The sequence below is a fragment of the Geotrypetes seraphini genome, chromosome 16 (assembly GCF_902459505.1).
Source record: "Geotrypetes seraphini chromosome 16, aGeoSer1.1, whole genome shotgun sequence".
Taxonomy (NCBI): domain Eukaryota; kingdom Metazoa; phylum Chordata; class Amphibia; order Gymnophiona; family Dermophiidae; genus Geotrypetes; species Geotrypetes seraphini.
In genome coordinates, this window is record NC_047099.1 from 47,965,570 (window position 1) to 47,990,784 (window position 25,215).

The following is a 25,215-nucleotide window of genomic DNA, read 5'->3' on the forward strand; positions in this document are numbered from 1 at the left end:
TTCATCACCCTGTACCTCAGGTCTAATCCCTGGCTCTGTCACTGCCATTCTGTGTATGACCTGCGAACACTGAGATTTGGTTTTCTTTTTATTGAGGCTGAGCGCTCACACTTTTTTCGTGCTAAATGGGCCAAGCCATTCATGTGTCCATCCTTATCAGTGCTTCTGCTAATAAGACTCCTGATGCAGGCTGTTGCAGCCAAAACGTGTACATGTCCAGTTATTGAATAAGAAACTACGGAGATCTCAATATAATTGCTCAAAATAATATAACATCCAATCTTAAATGTGTGTAGAGGGTCCTCAGTCTGAACAACTCTGCCGAGGAACCCCTTTTTAGGCAAGTTGTTGGTTCTCATTTTCCCAAACGGGTAATAAGTAGAACATCCCAGGACCCTTCAGTGTATGAGTGCAAAAAATCAAAGTAATGATTTCTCCGTAGACTCAAATGGCGTCTAATCAATATATATTCAAAATGTTCAATTCAAAATTCAGACAGAAAAAAAGTTGCCTTTGGCCATTAGCAACTTTTTGCTTGAATTTTGAACATATATATTGATTAGACGTCCTGGGATGTTCTACTTATTACCCGTTTGGGAAAATGAGAACCAACAACTTACCTTAACAGGGGTTCCTGGGCAGAGTTGTTCAATTATTTTGAGCAATTAGATTGAGATCTCCGTCGCCTCTTATTTTGAAAATGTTTTCTACAAATTTAATTCACTTATTTTTCTGTTTTGGGTTTGTTGGTATAAAGAGTTATTGAATAAAAGCAGAACTTAGAAATATATTGGTCCACCTGTCTTCTTTGGACATCCCCACTGTTTGCTTGCATCGACCCGTGGAGGTGACTCCTGTTTGGTACGACCAACTGACTTTAGGGATGAGCCGCTTTATCTCATCAAGCCTGAGTTCTAATCCCCGGCTCTGTCTCTGTGTAATCTCGGCCTCATAACAGCAATGGCCTGCAGATAAGAACTGAATGGTCTACTTCATCCCTTCGATCTTCGGTCCTCTCTTCCCTTTGAGCTTACCCTCTGCCCTCTATGTCTGTGTCGAGGCAGGCTCGATACCTGTCATAGTTTGATTTCCCTCCATCATTGTGCATCGCTGCCCTCCCCCTGGTCTTGTATTTGTCTTTGTATAGAAAACAGGTTGTTTTTTGGGGGGGGCATTTAATAGGTAGTACTGGGTATTTGAATGGAACCTTCTTTTATCCTGTCCAAAGATCAGAATTAGGTATGGCTGGGACTCTATCCCACGCCGACACAGCTCCATGGATGCAGTGGGTACCTGAGCACCCCCCCCCCCCCAAGCTCCTTCACTAGATATAGAGAGAATCATCCATGTTGCATTTAGCACTACCAGAACTTCTGAAGAGTTGGCAACTGAAGCTCTCCCTGGGCTCCTTCTGCGAGTTCCCAATTTCCAAATATGCCATAAATCTGCATATTACAACCATAATAAATTGCAGACCTTAAGGAAAAGGCAGTGATGCAGTCTGGAAGTGGTGGTTGGGGGAGGGGGGTAATTATCCTCTTATGCAGTGATACAGTGGGAGGGGGAAAACCTGAGGAGGTTGCAGCTCTCTCCCCCCAAAAAAATAACCCTCTCCTCATTAATGTTTTAACCCAGGCTCATAGATGCTGATTAAAAACAGTCACTAGATATTACACAGTCACCCCCTGGAGATTTGTACATATGCCTGTGTTGGGGGGGGAGGACAAGAGGAGATAGAATGTACAAGTGATGGCTCCCTGAGGAGAGCTTGATGCAAAAGGAGCAAGGCATGACACTTCCATGAGGAATGCCAGAGAGGAGCTTTGACTATCAAGGTTTCCAAGGGCCCTGTGATTTGGGCTGAGGGTGGGCTTCCCCGAGTGGCAAGACTTTACTGACCCCCCTCCCTTCTTTTGTCCTCCTTACAGACCCTCTTCCCTGGACCCGAGGACGGCTGGCAGATCTATACCTCAGCACAGGCCCCCGATGGCAAGTGCATTTGCACAGTGGTGGCCCCGGCGCAGAGCACATGCTCTCGAGATCCTCGGAGCCGGCAGCTCCGGCAGCTTCTGGAAAAGGTGAGGGGGGGGGGTCTGATGTGGGGTCCAGGTCGTATAAAGGAAAATATGGAGGAGGTGGGATGCTGGGGCGATATATGCCACCATTATCTAATGTCATTCAACTTAACTGCACCCCAGACAGGTTGTAGGGAACAAGAGCTAAAATGAAGAGGAAACACAGATGGGAAGAGGTTTCCTGAGAAGACTCAAACAGAGGAGCAAGGAGAGAAAAAAAAAGTGACTCAGGGATAAGATCCTCAGAGACAGAGAGAAAATCACCGAAAAGAGACAGAACAGAGCTGCTCTCTCTCAGAAATAGAAATGATATGAAGCCCAGACAGGCAGGAGCTCTGGGTTCCAAACCTCACCATGCTCCTGTTACAGAGAGGGATGTGCTGGGGACTGTGTGAAGATGTTCTTATATTGGGGGGGGGGGGGGTTGTTACATGGAATACAAGGATTATTTCCATTAGGATGGTTATGCTGAGCCCTGCAAAGATTTTCTTCTATGGGGGAATTGTCCTTATAAGGGAGATTACCCTCCAGCCCCACCACAAGCGCTGAAAACACACCACCCAAAAAATACAAGGTAAAGGATTTTCATCTCTCACTCCCTTGGTCTGCGGTGAGCTCCCTGGAGCGGAGGGGGGGGGGAGGAGGGGAGAGAATGAGTGCGTCACTTCTGCAGAGGGTGATGGATTGGGGGAGCGCTAGAGCAGCCATTCATCACTCTGGGGAACAGATAGAAAAATATCCGATTAATTTCGTCGGTGCCCAGTCCAGCATACATTAATGGCCCATTTGGGTGGCTTCCTGCAGAGCAATTTGGTTTTAAACAAACAGGCCAAGCTCCCAGTTACAAGGTAGATAGCTTTTCCTGCAAGCCAAGGCTAAGCAGTGCATTTTTCCTGCAAGCAAGGATTTGAGCAAAAAGCTACTTACAAAAATAATACTATTCCATTTATCTGTTTCCCTAGTGAAGGGCAGAGAGGGAGCTGGGTGAAAGCACATGTCATTGAGGTTGGAACAGTGGTAAGATATAATCTTTATAAACTGAAGCTGGGTGAAGTGGAAGCAGGGGCCAAAGCTTTTCTGGTACCTTAAATATATTTTTTTTTAAAACAACCAATCAAACCCCCACAACAGTTAACCAGTTACAGATTAGAACACATCCTGATCCCTGCAATCCATTTCCCCTCAGCAGGAGATAACGCACAAACTAATTTCTCTCTTTGTTGTTCAAATTCATAATTTGCTTTCTTAAAGCACACGCAGAGTAGATTTTTCAAATGTTATTATTGGAACAATCTGGAAAGGGGTGATGCAGTTTTGAGCTCCAGCAGAGCTCACAAAAGCTATGGTAGGTGTAACGCCACCACCCAGATCTTTCAGAAATCCCAGCTACATCTTGGCTCTCTCATGCAACACTTAACAGCTACATGAACTCTGAGGTGCAGCTCTGGAAGCAGTGCTTAGTGCTGGCGTACCATCCCTGAGGGACTGATAGGACTATGCTCCAGAGTTGAAAATCCCACCATCGTGACTTCTTAACCTGTTGAGTGGGAAGTGAATGATCTTTGTTCATACTGCTGAATGCCAATAGGTTAACATAAGAACAGGTGAGTAGGAGGGCCTGAAGGACTGCCCTAGTATTAATCCAAGGTCAAGTCAAGTGCTTCAGGGGTTTGCATCAAGGCCAAGTGTCTGGGAGACGTGGTCTGCTACCAATTCTATGAAGAAATCCTTATGTGGCAGTGGTCAGGCTTTGGAGGGCTCTAGAAAACCAGTGTCTCAGGCTAAAGCCAAACATGAACCTTTAAAGAAATATGGTATGAAATTAGATCAGAAGGAGCAAAAAGGAGCTTTAAAAAAAAAAAATAATAATAATAATTCAATTTTAATTGAACATATACATAGAAACATGATGGCAGATAAAAGCCAAATGATCCATCTAGTCTGTCCATCTGCAGTAACCATTATCTCTTTCTCTCTGATAGATCCCACGTGACTATCCCAGGTCCTCTTGAATTCAGACACTCTCCAACACCTCTTCCGGGAGACTGTTCCATGCATCTACCACTCTTTCTGTAAAAAAGTATTTCCTTAGATTACTCCGGAGACTATCACCCCTTAACTTCATCCTATGCCCTCTCATCCCATAGCTTCCTTTCAACTTAAAGTGACTCGACTCCTACGCATTTATGCCACGTAGGTATTTAGACGTCTATCATATCTCCCCTCTCCCGCCTTTCCTACAAAGTATACAGATTGATATCTTTAAGTCTGTCCCCATACGCCTTATGTCAAAGACCACGCACCATTTTAGTAGCCTTCCTCTGGACCGACTCCATCCTTTATATATCTTTTTCAAGGTGTGGCACGTACATGCATTAGGAAATGGAAATCATACAGCAATATCAATAACTAACAAATTTCACAGAATACACTGTTAGACAAATTAAATAGCAACGAACTCCCTTTAAGTCCACTATTTAAGAGCAGAAAGATAATAGGAAATTTGGTTCTCAAAAAAAAAAAGAGGAGGAAATGTCTCAATGATGTAACAGGCATCTCATCAGCATATCTTCACACTTCTAATTGGAAAACTAGTTTCCATTATCTCCCCTCGTACCCACATCCGGGCCTGAACTTTTCGCTTATTTTCAAGAAAAGCCTTCAGTTGTTCTGGGTCATAGAAACGATATCTATTAGACTCAAAACAACAAGAAGCTTGGACAGTTCATGGAGCCGATATTACAACACCTTTTGTGTCCATGACCCAACTTTTGCCATATCCTTCGGCCACAGATACTAGAGTTTCACTGGCGACATACTTATGGGTATATATTACATGACCAGAATTAAACACAATATTTATGAATACAATACCCTCCGTTTATCCAAGATATCACAATATTGTATATGGCTATAATGACCCTTTTATAAATCAAAAAAAGATTGTAGAAACCCAATGATAGCTGACAGCTTGATGCAAATGATTTCTGGGTTAGAAAATAGAGTGTCTTAGCTTAAATTATTCTAATGTAAAGAGGAAAATGATGCTCAGAAACAAGTCATACATAAAATTTATTTATATGAAAGGGAGGGAGACTTGACACTGGTTTGAATTTAACACTATTTTTTTTTTTAAACACATTCATTCACATAAGAGGTTTTTTTAAGAATCCATGATTGAAATCGAACCTTTAAGTCTTGGATATATCCCTTGAACTATTAAGTTCCGAGCAGGTTTCTGAGATTTCCTTCCACTTTACATTTGAATAATTTAAGCTAAGACATTATTTTCTAACATAGAAATCATTTACATTGGGCTGTCAGCTATAAATGTGGTATCTAGAACTGCACACAACTCTCCAAATGAGGTCTGACCAGAGACTTAAAGAGAGGCACTATCACCTCCTTTTACCTGATGGCCATTCTTCTCCCTATGCGTATTCACTCAAATATCCTTTGGGCTTTTGTCATAGCCTTTTTCACCACCTTAAGGTCATCAGAAATGATCCCCCCTCCCCCCCAATCCAGTTCTTTCATACGCAGAAGTACTTCTACACTGCACAGTTCTCTTGAGGTTTTTGCAGCCCCAAATGTATGAATTTGCATTGTTTTTTAAGCACTAAACCTTAGCTTCCCCACTCCAGATCATTCCTCAAGCTTCATTAGATCCATCCTCATGCTATCTCTCTCCTATTTAAAAGCAGGAACAGACTGATTTACAAACAGTCTCGAAGGACAACAAATTTGCAGATGAGGCAAGATACCCAGAGGATCTTTATTCTGACACACAGAAATGAAGCCTGATGTCATTTGCATGAAGTTGACTCTGCCAGTCTATCTTTTAATAACAAAAATTAGTGAATAGAAGTACAAATGTCCTTAATTCAAAGGCGATCTCCACATCCCAGCCACAATTGGAAATATTCCCACTGCGGTTTAAAGATGATTTACATTTCATTTCAAAGGTACAAAGCTGTTAAATGTTTGTTTCAATAGAGAATCCACCTGCAGGTCTCAGAGAAATGGGGATGGAGTGGCTGTAGGAAGACCTGAATATGGAGAGATTATCCTACAATGCAGCATATGCAAAGCTATTTCATGCATATTCATTATAATCCTGAAGACCAGATCAGTTAAGGGTTCCTCCATGATGGGGTTGAAATCCCCACACTACTTTAGGGTGTGGGTAGACTCACAGGCTGCTGTGTTAGGAGGAGAGGGACCTGGCAGAAAGCAGGATCTATCCATGGTGCTGAAATGCTGGCTGCCTATGCAGAGCTATCCATGGTGCTGAAATGCCGACATTGTGGAGTTGAGTGGAATTCAGAGACCTGAAAACTTGGGGGACTGTCCTATTCCCATTGCAGCTTCTGGTGACTTTGGGCAAGTCACTTAAACCTCCAGTGCCCCAGGTATGTAATATGTAAACCAAGGAGGTGTTATATGAAATCACATCCCCTTTGGAACTGGTTACTGCAGACAGGTTTCAAGCAGAGCTATACATGGTACTGAAACATTAGCTTCCTATTATTTCACTCTGAAAGTGGACCTAGTCACTAGGGCAGATCCTAAGCAGAGCTATCCTTAGTGTTGATACACTGACTAACTATTAATTCAGTTAAAAGTGGACCAGGTGACTGTGGGAAGATCCAAGACAGAGCTATCCATGGTGCTGAAACATGTTCCCTTATTGTTTCAAATTAAATGTATGAGCTGTGGCTTTAAAGGTGCTCTCTGATCAATAACAGAACAACAATATGGATACCATGAAATTAGGAAGAAGGACCAGTGGCAAACCTAACTGAGAAGCTACCCTAGACTTATTCATTTTTTAACTAAGACTGTTATTTACTGGGCAGTGCCCAGCTGCTCAGTAATAACTTGAAAAGGGCTGTCAGGATGTAATTTTAGTAACAAGAGGCACTTCAGCATGAAACTGATATTTCTCTCTTGCAGACCGAAGCTGAACCATGGAGCTGAGTGGTAGGTTGTTTGAGAGGGTAGCTCTTTTCAAGCTGCAGTTTAAAATTAAAAGCCGTCTTTTTCGAAGGCTCATTCTGTGTGATTTAGGAAGGCTAAATTTGGCTGCATTGTCCACGAAGTGAAAGGCAGCGGCAACTCAGAGTACAGAGAGCACCGCTTCTTCAGAAAAACATCTGATTATTTAACACACAGCCGCAAACGGGGTTACTCCCTACCAATGAATTGGCAGTTTCAGAGACTTCCAAACAAAAAAACAAATATAATGGGAATGCAATCTTTCAAAGAGGGCAGCTTTCTTCAGTCTAAGCACAAAGCCACAACTGCTTAGGAAAAAAACCCAAAAAAACAAAGAGATAACTTTGGGTGCTGCCTCTATCATCTCTTTCATACTGCCCTCCCCTGAAAAGCAAGTAGAGATATTTGTATCCAGAACACCTAGCCACAGTCAAGAAAACAGAGAATGTATATTCTGAACAGTGATGCCAGTGCTCTGGTTGCAGACATGGTTGAGATGGACATCAACTGTGTGGGAGAACACAGGTCTCACCTCCTCTGCTGGATACCTCACTCCCCTTCCTACAGAGGTCTCGCCTCCTCAACCGATTCCTGACCCCCTTAAAATTTGTGTCTGGCAAAAAAAAAGTGTTACAATTGATCAACGGGATGAGCAGATGGAATCATGTTTTTTTTTTTTTCCTTTTTATTCTGTCAGGTACAGCAACACTTCTCATTGCTGATGCTTTTCTCCTGCTGCCCCTGTCTCCCTCCTTTCCCTGCTCCTAAGCAGTCCCTATATCGCTGGTTATTGTCCCTGTTTTCCCCTCCCTAACAGCTGTCTTCCCTGTTTACTTACAGAACAAACTGCAGATGAAATAAACCGAATAGGCCCTGTGGTTACATTAACTTTCTCTCCTTTATCACTAGCTTTAGGCTATTTCCTCCTCAGCCATTCTCAGCACAACATGATTAAAATTCAGTAGCAGAGCTAAAGGAGCTGGCAGAGCTGCATTTGAAACACAAATAATTTACTATTACCTGGCTTTTGATGCCGAGATTGGAACCCACTCTTTCCCCGCTCTTCACTACCTCGTGGTTTCTGTGTACAAGTGAACACGCAGCATATGGAGCCAAAGCACCCCCTCCCCAGACTTTGTTCTAGAGGGGCCCCATTTTAGCCCTCTTCAAAGCTGGACTTGTAGGCCAGTAGCAGGTTGGAATGGTTAAATTGTGAATACAGAGATCCTGCCATCCACCGCTCAACCACCTCTTTGCTGCTTAGCTCCACCTTAGAAAAACTACTGCGCCATCAAAACACCTTTGCTATGAAGACCTAACAACTCAAGAGTCCAAAATCCATGCGAAGTGGGCAATGCCTGATCCGCAAAAAAATCAAACAAAGGTAACATACAAGTATTTCTAGAAGTCTGCTCCCATCCTATGGTCTTCAATAGATTGAGTTCTGATCTCCAAGTGCATAGCAAGTCTTTCTGAGGTTTAAATCATTCACTTGGTCTATTAAAGCAGACTAGAGAATTACTTACTCTTCCCCAGACTTTGATTCTGCTCAGTTCCTATGATAAAGGCTCTAAAGGGAATTAAATTTTTCATGCTCAGAGGCACTGTGATGTTAAGAAGTTGGATTCAGTTGGTTCCTTTCATCCAGACTGGATCCCAATACACTTTACTGCTGTATCAATTACACTTAATATGCAAATTATAATGGGATGACCCTAGACACAAGGAGATAAACTTTTCGGTTCTTGTATCCAAGAGGGTTGATGCAGTGCCAGGACGAGAACCAAAGCACAAGAGCAGCTGTGATAAATGCAAAATGTCTACTGTAAGGTTTAGAAGCATAATCAGTATTTAGAAGAGGTCAGCCATGATGTTAATGTCTGTTAATACTACAGTAACTAAAGCAGAACTAGTTAAGTACATCTGCAAAGACGCCAGTTATACAACTAACATGCATTATGGTTATCCAAATTAACTGCAGCGAGCACGTCCAACCCCTTTCTCATCCCCTGCTCACCATCTCATAAAACAAAGGCCTGGATTCTCTATAGGGCACCAACATCGGTGGTCACCTAAAAAGCGCCAATCACGCACTGGCACCCTATAGAGAATCACACCTCCATGAAACATTAGACGCTGGAAATGTAGGCCAGGGTTTTCCAGGCCAAAATTTCTGATGCCAATCTATGGCATGAATCACGCTTACATAGATAGTAATCCATCAAAAAAATCCCCTTTAATTTGGCACAGGTGATTAAATTATATCAGCCGTCCAGGTCTCTGAGATCTGAGGGAACGCTGCGACTATGCACAAATGAATTATTTCGTGTTCATTATGAAAGCACGAGAACGTCAGTAATCAATAGCAGGGGTATCTCTATGGAATAGTTTGAAGGGATCCTTGAGATTACTTATGGGATATGCAAAAATTCAAGAAGGTACTTAAAAACAACCTTGTTTATGAAGCTTTCGCCAACTGCGTAACCATGTAATACGAGAACCTTGGATTTGTGCTTATGGAAGCCTTCGCCAACTGCGTAACCATGTAATACGAGAACCTTGGAATTGTGCTTATGGAAGCCTTCGCCAACTGCGTAACCATGTAATACGAGAACCTTGGAATTGTGCTTATGGAAGCCTTCGCCAACTGCGTAACCATGTAATACGAGAACCTTGGAATTGTGCTTATGGAAGCCTTCGCCAACTGCGTAACCATGTAATACGAGAACCTTGGAATTGTGCTTATGGAAGCCTTCGCCAACTGCGTAACCATGTAATACGAGAACCTTGGAATTGTGCTTATGGAAGCCTTCGCCAACTGCGTAACCATGTAATACGAGAACCTTGGAATTGTGCTTATGGAAGCCTTCGCCAACTGCGTAACCATGTAATATGAGAACCTTGGAATTGTGCTTATGGAAGCCTTCGCCAACTGCGTAACCATGTAATACGAGAACCTTGGAATTGTGCTTATGGAAGCCTTCACCAACTGCGTAACCATGTAATACGAGAACCTTGGAATTGTGCTTATGGAAGCCTTCACCAACTGCGTAACCATGTAATACGAGAACCTTGGAATTGTGCTTATGGAAGCCTTCACCAACTGCGTAACCATGTAATACGAGAACCTTGGAATTGTGCTTATGGAAGCCTTCGCCAACTGCGTAACCATGTAATACGAGAACCTTGGAATTGTGCTGTCTGATTATGTACTTGTGTTATATTTATTTATGAGTATATTTTGTAAACTGCTTAGGTCTAAGCAGGTGAGAAACTTCCAGTGGCATTGAGCGTCAAAGTGCCTACATAGGCACAATTCCAGTGCCTTATTTATGTGCTGGTAGGCACTTTAATTTTACCATTTTAAACAGCATTTCTCAATTAACTTAGGCACCAGTAGGACACCTACTGGGGCCCAAGGTTCGGCACCATTTATAAAATATTCCCCAGAATTCTACATTAGGTATTCAACAATGAACCTAATATGCATTATCAGTTTAAACAATGCATGAACCCCTTCATTCTTTAACAGGGTACCATTTGCATGTTTACTTTTTTTTTTTTTTTATTTCTCATCTTTATTAACCCTTTATTTGGCATTGTTGCTCAGAAGCAACATAAACACTTAACCCAGTTTAGTAAATATACCTTAAAGCGACCTCCATCCCCGTTTCTTGGCCACTGCAGAGTTTCTTTTACCAGCACAGGGGTGACAATATCAACTAAAGATGTTTTAGCTGGTTCAGTTACACAGCCACCTGCTGCAGAAAGTTTGGCATGCTCAAACCAAAATTACGTTAGTGTGAGAGTCATTTACACACAAAATGGAAGATTGAATCGAGCTTGATGTTTTAAATGATAACATGGATGAAGGCATACCAGGTCGATAGATGCTGGAGTGAATTTTCTATCATTACTCCAGAAGTAGTCTCTGGTTTGTTAAAAAAAAAAAAAAAATTCAGAAAAATTCTGCTACTTAGATATGCTGGAGAGCATTCCTTCTAACTTACTGAGATGAAGTATGCACCAGTACTATAGACTCAACAGTGCAGCAGGTTGTCTCGGTATGGGTGACCTCGATGGGGATGCACACTGTGAAGACGAGACAACCTGCAAAGCTAAGGAGCTGTGGCGTCATTGTTTGGTTTGCATCGACTGACTCAATGCTGTAGAGCAGTGGTTCCCAACCCTGTCCTGGAGAACCACCAGGCCAATCGGGTTTTCAGGCTAGCCCTAATGAATATGCATAAGAGAGATTTGCATATAATGGAAGTGAGAGGCATGCAAATCTGCTCCATGCATATTCATTAGGGCTAGCCTAAAAACCCGATTGGCCTGGTGGTCCTCCAGGACAGGGTTGGGAACCACTGCTGTAGAGACTCATGACGCTTGTTGGGAAGCAGATGGTCTCTTAACTGACTTCCCCGATGCCGGAATTTCCCACGATACTGATGTCAAAACTGATGAACCAGAACGTACGCAGCAGGTAGGGCTAGTCTCAGTTAGGGCACTGGTCTTTGACCTAAGGGCCGCCGCATGAGTGGACTGCTGGGCACGATGGACCACAGGTCTGACCCAGCAGCGGCAATTCTTTTTGGTGTGGCTGACTGTCTTTGTTAATTCAGCCTTGGCAGATGGTATATATCAGTGGTTCCCAAACCTGTCCTGGGGGACCCCCAGTCAGTCAGGTTTTCAAGATATCCCTAATGAATATGCATGAGAGAGATTTGCATACCTGTCAACTTGAGTTGTATTACTATTTCAGGAAACTGCTAAAAAGACATCTTTTTTCTCTAATTATTTTTGAATAGTTGTTAAAACTAATTTGAGGCTATTTATATTGTAAACCACATTGAATCCTTGTCAATATTTTGCAAGATATAAGGTCTGGTAGAAAATCTTTCTTTCTGTCTCACTCTCCAGAATTTCTGTCTATTGTCTATGCCAGGGCTGCCCAAGTCCATTCCTCGAGATCTACTGGCAGGCTGGGTTTTCAGGATCTCCACCATGAATATGCATGAGAGAGATTGGCCTGCACTGCCTTCTTGATAGGCAAATCTCTCTCATGCATATTCATGGTGCAGATCCTGAAAACCTGGCCTGCCAGTAGATCTCGAGGACCGGACTTGGGCAGCCCTGGTCTATGCAGTAGGTATCTCCTTTCATCTCAGCAGTATCTCCACCTCTCTTTGCGTAAAACAAATAATTCCCCACCGTTTCATTGGTCTTTTAGGCTTGGATTCTCAAAAAGCCACCGATAGTTAAGTCTTCGGCAGGCACCAAGATCAGTGGTCCCCAACCCTGTCCTGGAGGACCACCAGGCCAGTCAGGTTTTCAGGATAGCCCTAATGAATATGCATGGAGCAGATTTGCATGCCTCTCACTTCCATTATATGCAAATCTCTCTCATGCTATCCTGAAAACCCGATTGGAACTGGTGGTCCTCCAGGACAGGGTGGGGGACCACTGACCTAGATCATGCCTACAGGTGACTAACTTAAGGGTTTTAATTGGATCTAAGTGGTGCCATTAGAAACCAATTAAAAAATTAGGCAATGCTAGATGGCTTCCAGGAATGGCGCCTAAGTCCATGGCACCAAGCATTGGCTAGCAATGTAAAAAAAACCTGGAAACGGGCGTGTTTAAGGGGGGTGCCACCTGGCTCCAGCATCACTAGGTGACACTAGCCACAATGCAGTAAGGACCCTAGTTGCCGGAAATGTAGACCTGTAAAACTCTGGGTCTACATTTCCTTGAAGCAGTACGTGCTGGCGATTGACATGTGGCAGATGCGGAATCAGGGCCTTAATGCCTTGCTGCAGGGTGGAGATGACACTGCGGTAAACCTATGAAGGTCTCACAAAGATTTACATGAGGGACTCCTCAAGATCCATGGAGCTAGCGGTAGGCATGGAGTATCTCTATACCTAATTTGACTGATGATGAAAATGTATTCAAATGCAGGGGAGTGCTTTTACAACCTGATAACAGAGCTTTGGAATGTTCTCCCCATCAAATGAACTTAAACAGTTGTTCTAGGGGCATTATAAAAAGAAAATAAATGAGTAAAGGCTTGTAGCTGCATGGATGCAACCCTCAGCGGTTCTTTATAGCATGCAGAATACAACTGACTAGATCGGAGAATGATGTCACCATGTTTTAAGCCCTGGAAATTGGACTCATTCAGGTGCAGAACATTTCACAGTCCATGGAGGTGCTGGATCTGAGAACTTTTCGGGACCTGCAGTATGTGAGAAACACGGAGTCGCTGATGAAGGTGCTGGACTCAAGACTGAAGGTAGCTACTGACAGCCAGAAAACCATCAGCACCCGGAGTTTTCAGGTACATTTTACTTGAAATGTAACCTCGTGGCGGCTGAGGTTTGCTAGGTGAAATGAAAAACATACAGTAAGGTAGGCTTAAACATAAACAAAATCCAAAAACACACCTTGAGGCTGGTTAGGCATCTCAAGTGAACTAATCTAATGTAATCTTCTATTTGTGAGTCGCTCATACCTATACAGGCTCAAGGCGACTGTAAAGAGAGGTTAGAGGGGAGAGAGAGGAGGGGAGAGAGGAGGAAGGGAAAGGGAGAGAAGAGAGGGTAAAGAAGATTAAGTATCGAACAGGTGGGTTTTTGGTTTTCTTTGGAAGATGATGAACTCTCATTATAACACCAATTGACTGTAATGTTGCAATGGATAGATCTCAGATCTGTGAGCTATCACTCTGTGACCTTCAGCAAATTTGCATATTTGGAAAAAAAAAGTGTTTTATCTGCAGAAATGGTCTCCAGTTATTGCCCACCCTTTAGGCATGTATGCATGTTTGGCCTATTTTCACCCGTGGTGTTTAGGAGGTATTTTTGAGGTGAGGTTTGACTGAGGAAGGTAAATAATTTCTTAGGTTTGAATAATCCAAACTATGCACATAATTTCCCTTACAAACAGCAGGTCCAAGCACTTTTCCTGAAGCAGTAATTCAAGCAAAATTAAGATCTTATATAGAATTTAGGATGCACTGGACAAGAGTAGGGTGCCACCATTTTGAATAGGTTGACCTGGAGGCAGGTATACCTACTCTTTCCTGCAACTTCAGAAAAGATACAGGAGAGGAAAGGGGGGGGGGCTTAGCTTGGGTCCTGACCAGTCAGACGACTGGCCCACCCACTATTGGGGAACCCGGAGCAGGAGTGGATGCAATGAGGTTTGGGAGGCTGACCCACTAGGGATCAAAATGTGTTTGGGCTTGGGAGGGTTGGGAGAGGGGGATCCACTGAACCAACAGGGATATCTCCTTTTTTTGGCCGTGGGGTTGGATTGGCTAGGGCAGTGGTCCACTGGACCACTGGGGGGGGGGGGTGATTATGTGGGAGAGTTGGGGTTCCCTAGACATGCACACAAGAATTCTGTCTACTGCACAGCTCTTTTGGGCATGTCCCAGGAAGTCCCGACCTCTTTAGCAGCCAATATGCATGCAATTTGCATGCTGTTTGGATTGAGCTTAAAACAAGACACTTTAGATCTACAGTGCCAGATTTTTGTGTATCTGCCTCTCAGGCCTAGCATTTCTCAGTGTGGCTAGTGTCACCTAGCAATGCTGGAGCCCGGGGCCTGAAGTCCATGGTGCTGAACTCGGGGACAAGGACGGTTTCCATTTTAGACTCCTCTTTCATTTAATTTCACTTCAAGGAACAGTTTAACAAGATTGCATTCACAAGCCAACGAAAGGAGTATTTAAGATCTCTCTCTATAAAGGGCAACAAATCCCTCTGAGCCAAATGTAAAAGCCCCTTTACTGACAGTAGAATATTTAAAAAAAAAAGAAGCTCTGATTGACTAAGATGTAGGAGCTTGAAGCCATTACCATGCACCATGCAGAACAAACTAGGTTAAATGCTTTGCTTAGCCTTGACAAAACACCCATTCCCCATTACTCTGAGGGATCTTAAGTCATGGAGTCATTGTGTTTATTGGGTTATAAATTGGGGTTTGAGTGAAATAAGTTCTGTCAGTGACACAAACAGATGCCTGTTTGTGTAGTTTTGATATGTGAATATCTGAAAGACTCAAAAGAAATGCCATTGATTTAGATGTGGAAGGAAGCCGAGAACATTTCAGAACTACCTTTGGGTATGTTTAATTGTAATCCGTCTAGGTGTTAGGCGGGTAAGAAATTTTAAGACGATTCAGGGATACAGAACTTGCTGCTTCTAGGACAGGAGGATTCGGGAGATGGGCACAAGGATACAGCACCTGAAATCCCTAGGACTAAATGGCATACAGATGCAATCTATTTTTTAAAGGGGCCATAAATAAGGAAGGGTGGCGTATTCCCCCAGTGCACCATAAAAAGCAGAGGAGTGTTTGATAGGATGTAATTCTCCTGGAACTACATCCACCACAAAAAGAGCCGGGACCCACCATGAAACAGCTGCGACCTTGTGAAAGGGTGCACTGCTCCTTGAAATTCACCTGCTGTCACCAGCCCCGGAAAGTCGGGCTTGAGCACACAGCCTTGCAGTGCAGAAATGCTGAAGTATTGTGCTGCCTAGGCGATCCCCCCCCCCCCCGAGACCATCCTACTCTCTGCATGACAGCAAGCCAAGAACACCACTTGCGTTAGCCAGTTCCTTTGGTAAAAAGAAATGCAGAGCCTCGGCTGGACGCCAACAGAGAATAAATTCAACATGACACCAAATAAATATCAACCGCTCTGGGCTAATGGAATCTTAGGTGCCGCCATCATCTGTAGGAGCTGGGGAACAAATTAGGGCATATCAGTAAATTAAGTGGGGGCAGGGAGGAAGAGGGTTCGTATGGGTCTGAGAGCCAGGCAGCAGCAGGAGAGAAGATTGAGCTATCAGTATGAAGTCAGGTAATCGAGCCAAATAGTTAGGAAAAATTCCAAAAGTGGTTTCCCTCTGCCCCTCCCCCATTTCTTAATCACTTTTCCAGCTGTGAGTGCTAGATAGTTGTGAAATTGTATGCAGTCTTGGAGAATGAGCAGACGAATCGAGCTGTGCTCGACTCCATCTAGGTACCGAAAGGGAGACATCCCTGAATGTGGAAGGAGGGAATCCAGATTATTTTTTTAACAATTCACAATTAAGGCACCAGAGTAGCCTCAGAGGATCTCAAAGGAATGTTGCAAAGGTGCCCACCCAGTGTGTTCAAAGTTAGGTAGCTGAGAAAGCAGGTTGCCTTCTGGCTTCAGAATTGACCATCATCCCTGGTGGACTGACTAATGCAAGCTCTACGAGAAGGTGGAAGGGAAATACCATTTTATGAAAAGGGTAGTGGATACATAGAATAACCTCCCAGTAGAGGTGGTAGAGATGAAGGCATAAGAACCAATGGTCCATCAAGCCCAGTAGCCCATACTCACAGTGGCCAATCCAGGTCACTAGTACCTGGCCAAAACCCAAAGAGTAGCAACACTCCTTGCTACCGATCCAGGGCAAGCAGTGGCTTCACCCATGTCTTTCTCAATAACAGACTATGGACTTTTCCTCCAGGAACTTGTCCAAACCTTTCTTAAAACCAGGTACGTTATCCACCCTTACCACATCCTCTGGCAACGCGTTCCAGAGCTCAACTATTCTCTGAGTGAAAAAAAATTTCCTCCTATTGGTTTTACAAGTATTTCCATGTAACTTCATTGGGTGTCCCCTAGTCTTTGTAATTTTTGACGGAGCAAAAAATCGATCCGCTTGTACCCGTTCTACTCCATTCATGATTTTGTAGACTTCAATCCTATATTCCCTCAGCCGTCTATATCTGAATTCAAGAAAGCATGGGATAGGCAAGTGGAATCTCTTGGGGGGGAGGGGGGGAAGAGATAGCAGATGATATGGATGGGTAGACTGGATGGGACCAAAGGCCTTTAACTGGCATCAGTTTCTACGTGGAGGTTCAATGTGTCCCAAATTGTATGAAAAATGGAAGAGTTTTTCTTGTATACTTAGGAAGATTTAGCCATGAAGGACAGAAAATCTTTTCAGAGGGGGCACTAATTTCTTACCTATAATGAAAAGGACGTGTACCTATCTCTTCATCACCTGACAGGAAGACAGAACCTCTGGACCAGCTCCTTCCAAAGGTTCACCTCATTCATTCAACACTCAGGTCTTGAGCTATCTTTTACATATTGAGGTTGGAGGTGACCTCAATGCTTTTGGAGTTGCAGTGGTGGTTGGGGGGGTTGCTTTCTCCTGCTCCAATCCTCATTGACCCACATTGGTACATGGGGCTTCTTTATCTTTGATCCACAGAGTTGTAGGCGAGTCCTGTATGTGTGTGTGTGCATGTGTGTGGTTTAAGAGCAGATGTTGAAGGGTGGGGGGGTCGGTAAGTGTCCGCTGACATTTTCTGTGTGTTGGGGGAGGAATATTGGAGCTGCTGTGCCCTCATTTTCAGATACGTTATTAGGGAGTGGACCTCAGGGCACAGAGGCTCCTTGATCTTTCAATTAATGCCTCAGGTGCCCAGTTGGTCCATGTTCTAGAGGCACCTTTACTATGATATATAGTATATTTTTATTACAGACAAATATGCTATGATTCATTTTCCATATATTTTATTGCACTTGGTTGTATCTAAATCATCCTACAGGACAAGAAGATGACCTAATTTCAGTGTCAAAAAGTCTCCCATTAAGAAAAGTTTGTGGCGGCCCAGCTGATTACATCTTTCTCTGGAAGAATCTGTCTGCTCAGAAAGTCTCGGACCAATTTAATTAAAGACATTCAAGTCTGAGGCATCAGAAGGGTCCAGGCCAGATGGTGAACCTGAGTCATTACTCAGCCTGCCTGCTGGTCACGGCCACTAGCTCACATCAGCACTTTTTCACGCAATTAGTTCAGTTTTCCAGAGCTCAGAAAAGAAAGGAATTAAAAACCAGAGCTAAGCACAAACTCCTGCTCTTCATTCCCCCCCCCACCCCCCCTGCCCTGCAGCACCTTCTGTCATTATGGCACTGAGACCTTCACACAAAGACACACACAGCTCCTCCAGTGCATAACGCACACATCTCTGCCAATGCACCCCGTTCCTGTCCTGTTCCCCCCCTGCTATTCCAGTACTCACACACACACCAACTGAGAACCAATTTTCATCCAGTTTAGCACTAGGGTGCACTGGATTTATGCAGCCTAAACTTCAGAAGTCATTTTCCCTCTGCAGGATCTAGCAGTGCAGAAATACAGCAAGTTAGTACAGTAAACCATGTCATATGAACACTGAAATAGGCCGCCTGCCCAGAAGAGCTTAGGGGTAAACACCTTCATTTCGGGCTAGAACTGATGGTTTCATGCAGTGTACCCTCATCTCCTTTTAAGTGTATAAGTGATTTTACGTTTTTTTCCCGATACGAGACATCTTTGTAGGGTTTCTGCCTTTTTTTCCCCAACTATGGCAGTCTCTGCATTGTTTCAAAGGACATGGACCTCCCTAACATTTCGCTGGTGTTTCTCAGGAGCTGAAAGACAAAATGAACGAGCTGTTGCCACTGATCCCCGTGCTGGAGCAGTACAAAACCGACACGAGGATGATCGTCCAGCTGAAGGAGGAAGTGAGGAACCTCTCCGGCATCCTGCTAGTCATCCAGGAGGAAATGGGAGTCTACGATTACGAGGAGCTGCAGCATCGGGTCCTGGTTCTGGAGGCCAGGTTGCACGCCTGCATGCAAAAACTAGGTGAGAAAGAATTGACCTGTGTATAGGTTAAGGGGAGACAAAGGGTGCTGGGGAATCTCAGGGCCCCACCCCTCTCTGCATTTGGCTGGAGTCTCCGCTGGTATTTTCAGCCCCTGCGCACTCTGGCTGCCCCTTAGCTTATGGAAAGGCTGGCTGTTCATGATTTTCTCTTTGCAAGTTCTGGAGAATCAGAGCTATTTAAAGCCAAAGTGAAATAACTCTAGGAGGTGGGAGGGGGACAGAGTCGTTAGTGAAATTGATGAAGGAAGCTTCTTAAGGATTGCTTTCATCTTCTGAAGAATGTAGACTGGTTTGTTTTTAATAGAATGAAGTGTGTTGGGTGTATCTGTGTGGAAGGGAATTTCATAACAGTACTGGGGACCTGGGTATTCTGAAAAGTACATCAGTTTTTAGAGGGTCCGCTCACATTGGTTTGATATAAGATAAACACATATGTCCCCTTCCCCAATCCCCTGACCCAACAGTCTATTAAAAACTCAGGTCTTCAGATGAGTTTTTGCAAGACTATCAGGCGTGAGCAGCACAGGTGCAGAAAAAGTCTGCTATGAGCACAAGAGGAATAGTGGGACAGACTAAAGGTCCGTCAAGCCCAGTATCCTGTTCCCAACAGTGGCCAACCCATGTCACAAGTTTCTGGCAAGATCCCAAGGAGTAAAACAGATTTTATGCTGCTTATCCTAGGAATAAGTCCATCTTAATAATGGCTTATGGATTTCTCTTTTAGGAAGTTAGCTGCACTATTTTTAAACCCTGCTAAGCTAACTGCTTTCACCACATTCTCAGGCAACAAATTCCAGAGTTTAATTCCATGTTGAGTGAAAAAATATTTTCTCCTATTTATTGTAAGTAGCTTCATCACATGCCTCCTAGTATTTTTACATAACACACAGGGTCACAGTGCATGGAGGGGGCTGGTCTTCTTCATACATACATACATAGGATTACAGCCCAAGTAGAGGACAAGTATCCTTTCTCCAGCATTCAAGATCGCAACCTGGTCTGGTTTTCTTTATATAACTCCTTGGGTTTTGGCCAGGTACTAGTGAGAACGGGCTCCTGGGCTTGAAGAACCATTGGCCTGACAAAGTAAGGATATTCTTCTGTTATGTTCTTATGGATCTCTTGTTGAGTTTAAGGCAGCACCCATACCTCCTAGAAACCATGCTCTCTTCATGATTCTCAACTCGGTCCTGGAGTCCCCCCTTGCCAGTCAGGTTTTCAGGATATCCACACTGCATATGAATATAACTGCCTCCATTATATGCAAATTTCTTTCATGCAGATTCATTGTGAATATCCTGGAAACCTGACTGGCAAGGGGGGAGAAATACTGAAATAAAGCAACTTGATCCAATCATCTTTCTAACGCTTTCAAGTTTATTAAAAATTTACGACCCCACACCTCGGGAGTAATTTCAGGGCAGCTTACATTCTAAAACATTTTTTCTTTAAATCAATAAAAAAATACTTTAAAAATACATGAAATTAAGGTAAGGAGGAAAAAACTACAAAATGTATATAGAAAACATAGGAACCTAAGAACAGCCTTACTGGGTCAGACCAATAGAAACATAGAAACATAGAAAGATGACGGCAGAAAAGGGCTACAGCCCACCAAGTCTGCCCACTCTACTGACCCACCCCATTAAGCCCGAGTGCTAATGACCCAGCTCCTTAACTCGACCCTCGCAGGGATCCCACGTGGATGTCCCATTTATTCTTAAAGTCGAGCACGCTGGTGGCTCTGATCACCTGCTCCGGAAGTTTGTTCCACTGATCCACCACCCTTTCTGTGAAGAAATACTTCCTGGTGTCACCACTAAATTTCCCTCCTCTAAGTTTGAGCGGGTGCCCCCTCGTGACCGAGGGTCCCTTGGGAAAGAATATGTCATTTTCCAATGGTCCATCAAGCCCAGTAGCCCGTTCTCATGGTGGCCAATCCAGGTCACTAGTACCTGGCCAAAACCCAAGGAGTAGAAACATCCCATGCTACCAATCCAGGGCAAGCAGAGACTTCCCCCATGTCTTTCTCAATAACAGACTATGGACTTTTCCTCCAGGAACTTGTCCAAACGTTTCTTAAAACCAGCTACGCTATCCACTCTTACCACATCCTCTGGCAGCGGGGAGGGAGGAAAAGTACATATGGGTTATTTTCTATTTTGACTGATACCAACAGCGCTATATACTAAATTATGATTCAATATACATCGAAGAAAAGTTTTCAAATTGACTTTGATCTTATCAATAGAAGTTATTAGTCGAAGCGTTAATGGTAATGAGTGCCAGAGCTTTGGACCATTAACAGAGAAACTGCATCTCTTATATTCTCGTGAACTATTTCCCTGCATGATGGAAATGTAAGAAGACGTTTTTTTGCAGAACGGAAATGTCTTGCAGATGTGTATGGACTCGACAAACGTACAAGATATGGTGGCTCTTCTGTAGTTGAAACCTTGAAAGTTACTAATAGTAATTTATATATGATACGATGTTTAACCGGGAGCCAATGGGCTTCTTTCAAAAATGGGGGAACGATATGACCGAATTTCCAAAGGTTATGTATTAATCTGATAGCCGTGTTTTGTACTACCTGCTTTCCATTACAGGCTGCGGCAAGCTCACCGGGGTCAGTAACCCCATCACAGTACGTGCCTCGGGCTCTAGATTTGGCTCCTGGATGACAGATTCGATGGCCCCAAGCTCTGACAACAGGGTGAGTGCTTTAAACTGATCTCTACCGCATTACTTTAACCATTGGAGATCACAAATGATCAGAATCTATTACGGGTGAGGGAAGCAAAGTCACAAGTCTCTGTAAAATGCCATCAAAGAAGACGCGCAGCCACCCCTGGGATGGAAACGAAAGCCAGGCAGCACTTATGGAGGTTTGATTGTTTTCGATTTGTTTAGTTGAAGTATTGATATTTAAGGGGGGGGGGATAAAGCCACTTAGCCCACAGTCACACACAGCTGGAGATTAGAAACGAAGCACAGGAAGACAAAGAAGAACTCACACAGAGTTAGAGACAGAGCCGGGGATTAGAACTGAGGCATATGAAGGTAAAGTGACTCATTCCGAGATCACACATACAGCCAGGGACAGAGCTGAGTCTTAATGGTGAGGCAGAAGGGGATAAAGAGAATCACCCTAAGCAGTGGCATGGTATGGGGGCGAGCGGTGGGTCGGTCTTCCTATGTGCATGGCATCCCTCCTCCTCTCCTTGCCACACGTGCGTGCCGCCTTGCCTTCCCCAGCGTGAGGTTTGCTGCCCACGTCAGCATCGGCGGCGTCTCCGACGTCACTTCCGGAACCTGCGCCTAGGAGATGATGTCAAAGAGCAAGGGAGAAGTTTAAAAGGTACGGGGGGAAAGGGAAGATGGAGGGGAGCCACTGACCCTAAGGCTGCATCTTGAGACTACTTGGAATTGTCAACAGGTGGAATACGAGCTCGCGTCCCGTAAGGCCTCCTAAATCCATGTCAAATGCTATAATTGAGAATGCCACCACTACAACCAGCCCCTTGGTGGCTATTTACTGCCCAAGCATCTGCTAAAACCCATTAGAGAGGCCAGGTCAATGGAGACGCCGCCTGGCCTGTGTCCTCCCAGAACAAAATCAATTGAGTAACTAATAGAATTTGGAGGCAAAGTCCTTCAAAGTTATTAAATAGCTTTGGAAACTTAATCTTCACCGCCCGCCCTCAGGGGAGAAGAAGGAAAGACCAGAAGTGTGAAAAAAGATCAGCAGGTTAAAATTGGCCTGGGGGACATTTTGCTTCCCAAGTCAATACAGATGAACACAGTTACAGATTTCCTGAATCAGGACCTTTGTGAGCAGGTGTAAAAAAAAAAAATAAAAAGATTACCAGCTTTTTATTCGTATCCAAACTTTGCAAAAGACAAGAATGATAAATATTCTTACTAAAACAGGGTAAGAGAGTCCAAACACTGGTCTTCAGACATTATACCAGCCAGGGTTACCATATGGCTCTGGGATTTTACTTCCACTGAAAGCAATGGACATAAGAAGGACAGACTGAGACAATCTGGGCTTTACTTCCATTGAAAGCAATAGAAGAAAACCCGGATACCTCAATCCATCCTCCTTTTTCTGGAGCCATATGGTAACCCTATACCAGCCTCATGCACAATCCAGAATTTAAAAAGAGGCACATTGATGTTACTGAATGTAAGGTCTCTGAAAAATTACAACCCAGATCAATACATTTCTCAAACTAATTTTTTAAATACATAAACTTAATTTCATGGTAAATATCATTTCTCTGCACACACTAGAAGCTTGACTAGCACTTACACTTCAAAACAATGGCTGCAGGTTCCTCTCTCATAGAATCTAGCTTCTGCAGACCACACATTTGATTAAAATGTTGCATCTTCAAAATACCCAACAGATCCTGGAAATTTTTTTGATCACCAGTCAGAACATATATAAAAATTTAAATACTGCAGTGGCGTACCAAGGGGGGGGGGGGGGGGGGGCGGTCCGCCCCGGGTACCAAGCCCTGAGGGGGTGCTCCCGGTCCGGTCCAGTTACCCCCCCCTGCGCCGGGTGTCGCGTCTGGAAACAGCCTGCAGCAAGATCGCGATGCCAGAGATCTTTGCCTGCTTCGACTGTTTCCTCCGCCACGGTCCTGCCCCTCCTCTGATGTCAGAGGAGGGGCGGGACCGCGGCGGAGGAAACAGCCGAAGCAGGCAAAGATCTCTGGCATCGCGCGATCTTGTTGCAGGCTGTTTCCCCAGGGCAGTAGCGTACCAAGGGGGGCGAGGGGGAGGTCCATCCCGGGTGCCGCCTTAGGGGGGGGGGGTGCACAGCTGGCCCGGTCCCTATCGCGCTCCTACCCTCCCAGCGAAAGCAGCATCGGCGCCATTATCGAAAAAGGTAATGGCGCCAGGCCTTGGAGCACCAAGGCAGACCGCTTCTCCCCCCTCCCAGCCGAAACCCCGCTGACCATCCTATCTCTCTCCCCCCCCCAAGTGAACCTTTCTGACCCTCCCAGCGAAAGCAGCAAACCTCCCTCCAGTAGCGTCGGCTTTATCCTCCCTCTGCCGCATCACTGATGACGTCATCAGTAACGCGGCAGAGGGAGGAGAAAGCCGCGAAGGAGGTTTGCTGCTCTCGCTGGGAAGGTCGGAAAGGTTCACGGGGGGGGGGGGAGATAGGAGGGTCAGCGGGGGTTCGGCTGGGAGGGGGGAGAAGCGGACTGCCTCGGTGCTCCATTACCTTCTTCGGGCAGCAGCAGCGTTTACAATTCGCTGCTGTTGCCGGCTTCAGGCCTTGTTCTCTGCCGGGTCCTGCCTACTTCCAGTTTTCATGAAGACAGGACCCGACAGAGAGGAAGGCCTGAAGCGGGCAACATCAGTGAATTGTGAATGCTGCTGCTGCCCGATGAAGTTCAGGACATCAGGACATCGGGGAAGGAGCAGGGAGAAATCGGCTGCTGGCTTGGGGGTGAGGGTAGGGAAAGAATCGTGGAAGTGGAGAAATCGGCACGATGGCTTTGTGCAGGCTAGGGGGAGAGAGAAAGAAAGGAAAAAATAAAGAGGGGGGCCAGGGGGAGAGAGAAAGAAAGGCAGAAAGAAAGAGGGGGACCAAGGGGAGAGAAAGAAAGGCAGAAATAAAGAGGGGGACCAAGGGGAGAGAAAGAAAGGCAGAAATAAAGAGGGGGTCAAGGGGGAGAGAAAGAAAGGCAGAAAGAAAGAGGGGGGCCAGGGGGAGAGAGAAAGAAAGGCAGAAAGAAAGAGGGGGACCAAGGGGAGAGAAAGAAAGGCAGAAATAAAGAGGGGGGTCAAGGGGGAGAGAAAGAAAGGCAGAAAGAAAGAGGGGGGCCAGGAGGAGAGAGAAAGAAAGGCAGAAATAAAGAGGGGAGCCAGGGGGAGAGAGAAAGAAGAAGGATCAGAAGAAGGACCAGAGACTCATGAAATCACCAGACAAAAAAGTAGGAAAAATGATTTTATTTTCAACTTAGTGATCAAAATGTGTCCGTTTTGAAAATTTATATCTGCTGTCTATATTTTGCACTATGGCCCCCTTTTACTAAACCGCAATAGAGTTTTTTAGCGCAGGGAGCCTATGAGCGTCGAGAGCAGCGTGGGGCATTCAGCGCAGCTCCCTACGCTAAAAACCGCTATCGCAGTTTAGTAAAAAGGGAGGGGGAATATTTGTCTATTTTTGTATAGTTGTTACTGAGGTGACATTGCATAAAGTCATCTGCCTTGACCTCTTTGAAAACCCGCGGAATATAAATGATAATTAACATTTTCTCTGCGTACAGCGTGCTTTGTGTTTTTAAAATTTTATTGTTGGTAGATCATTTTGACTTGGCCACAAAGGTAAGGGGGAGGGAGGGAGGGGAACTGCTGAAAGACATCTAATAATCCTTGCAGGCTTGACTGCAGGGAAT

General features: G+C 44.6%; 1 protein-coding gene across 2 annotated transcripts in view; it reads left to right on the top strand.

The window, feature by feature from the left end:
• OLFM2 (olfactomedin 2) overlaps window positions 1-25,215 on the top strand; it is a 66,980-nt gene that overhangs the window by 35,948 nt on the left and 5,817 nt on the right. For both annotated transcript variants that reach the window (XM_033925264.1, XM_033925265.1), the window contains 4 exons: window positions 1,929-2,078; window positions 13,261-13,416; window positions 18,550-18,769; window positions 21,400-21,506. In XM_033925264.1, coding sequence (XP_033781155.1) covers window positions 1,929-2,078; window positions 13,261-13,416; window positions 18,550-18,769; window positions 21,400-21,506 — 633 coding nt within the window. The remainder of the gene's footprint in view (window positions 1-1,928; window positions 2,079-13,260; window positions 13,417-18,549; window positions 18,770-21,399; window positions 21,507-25,215) is intronic.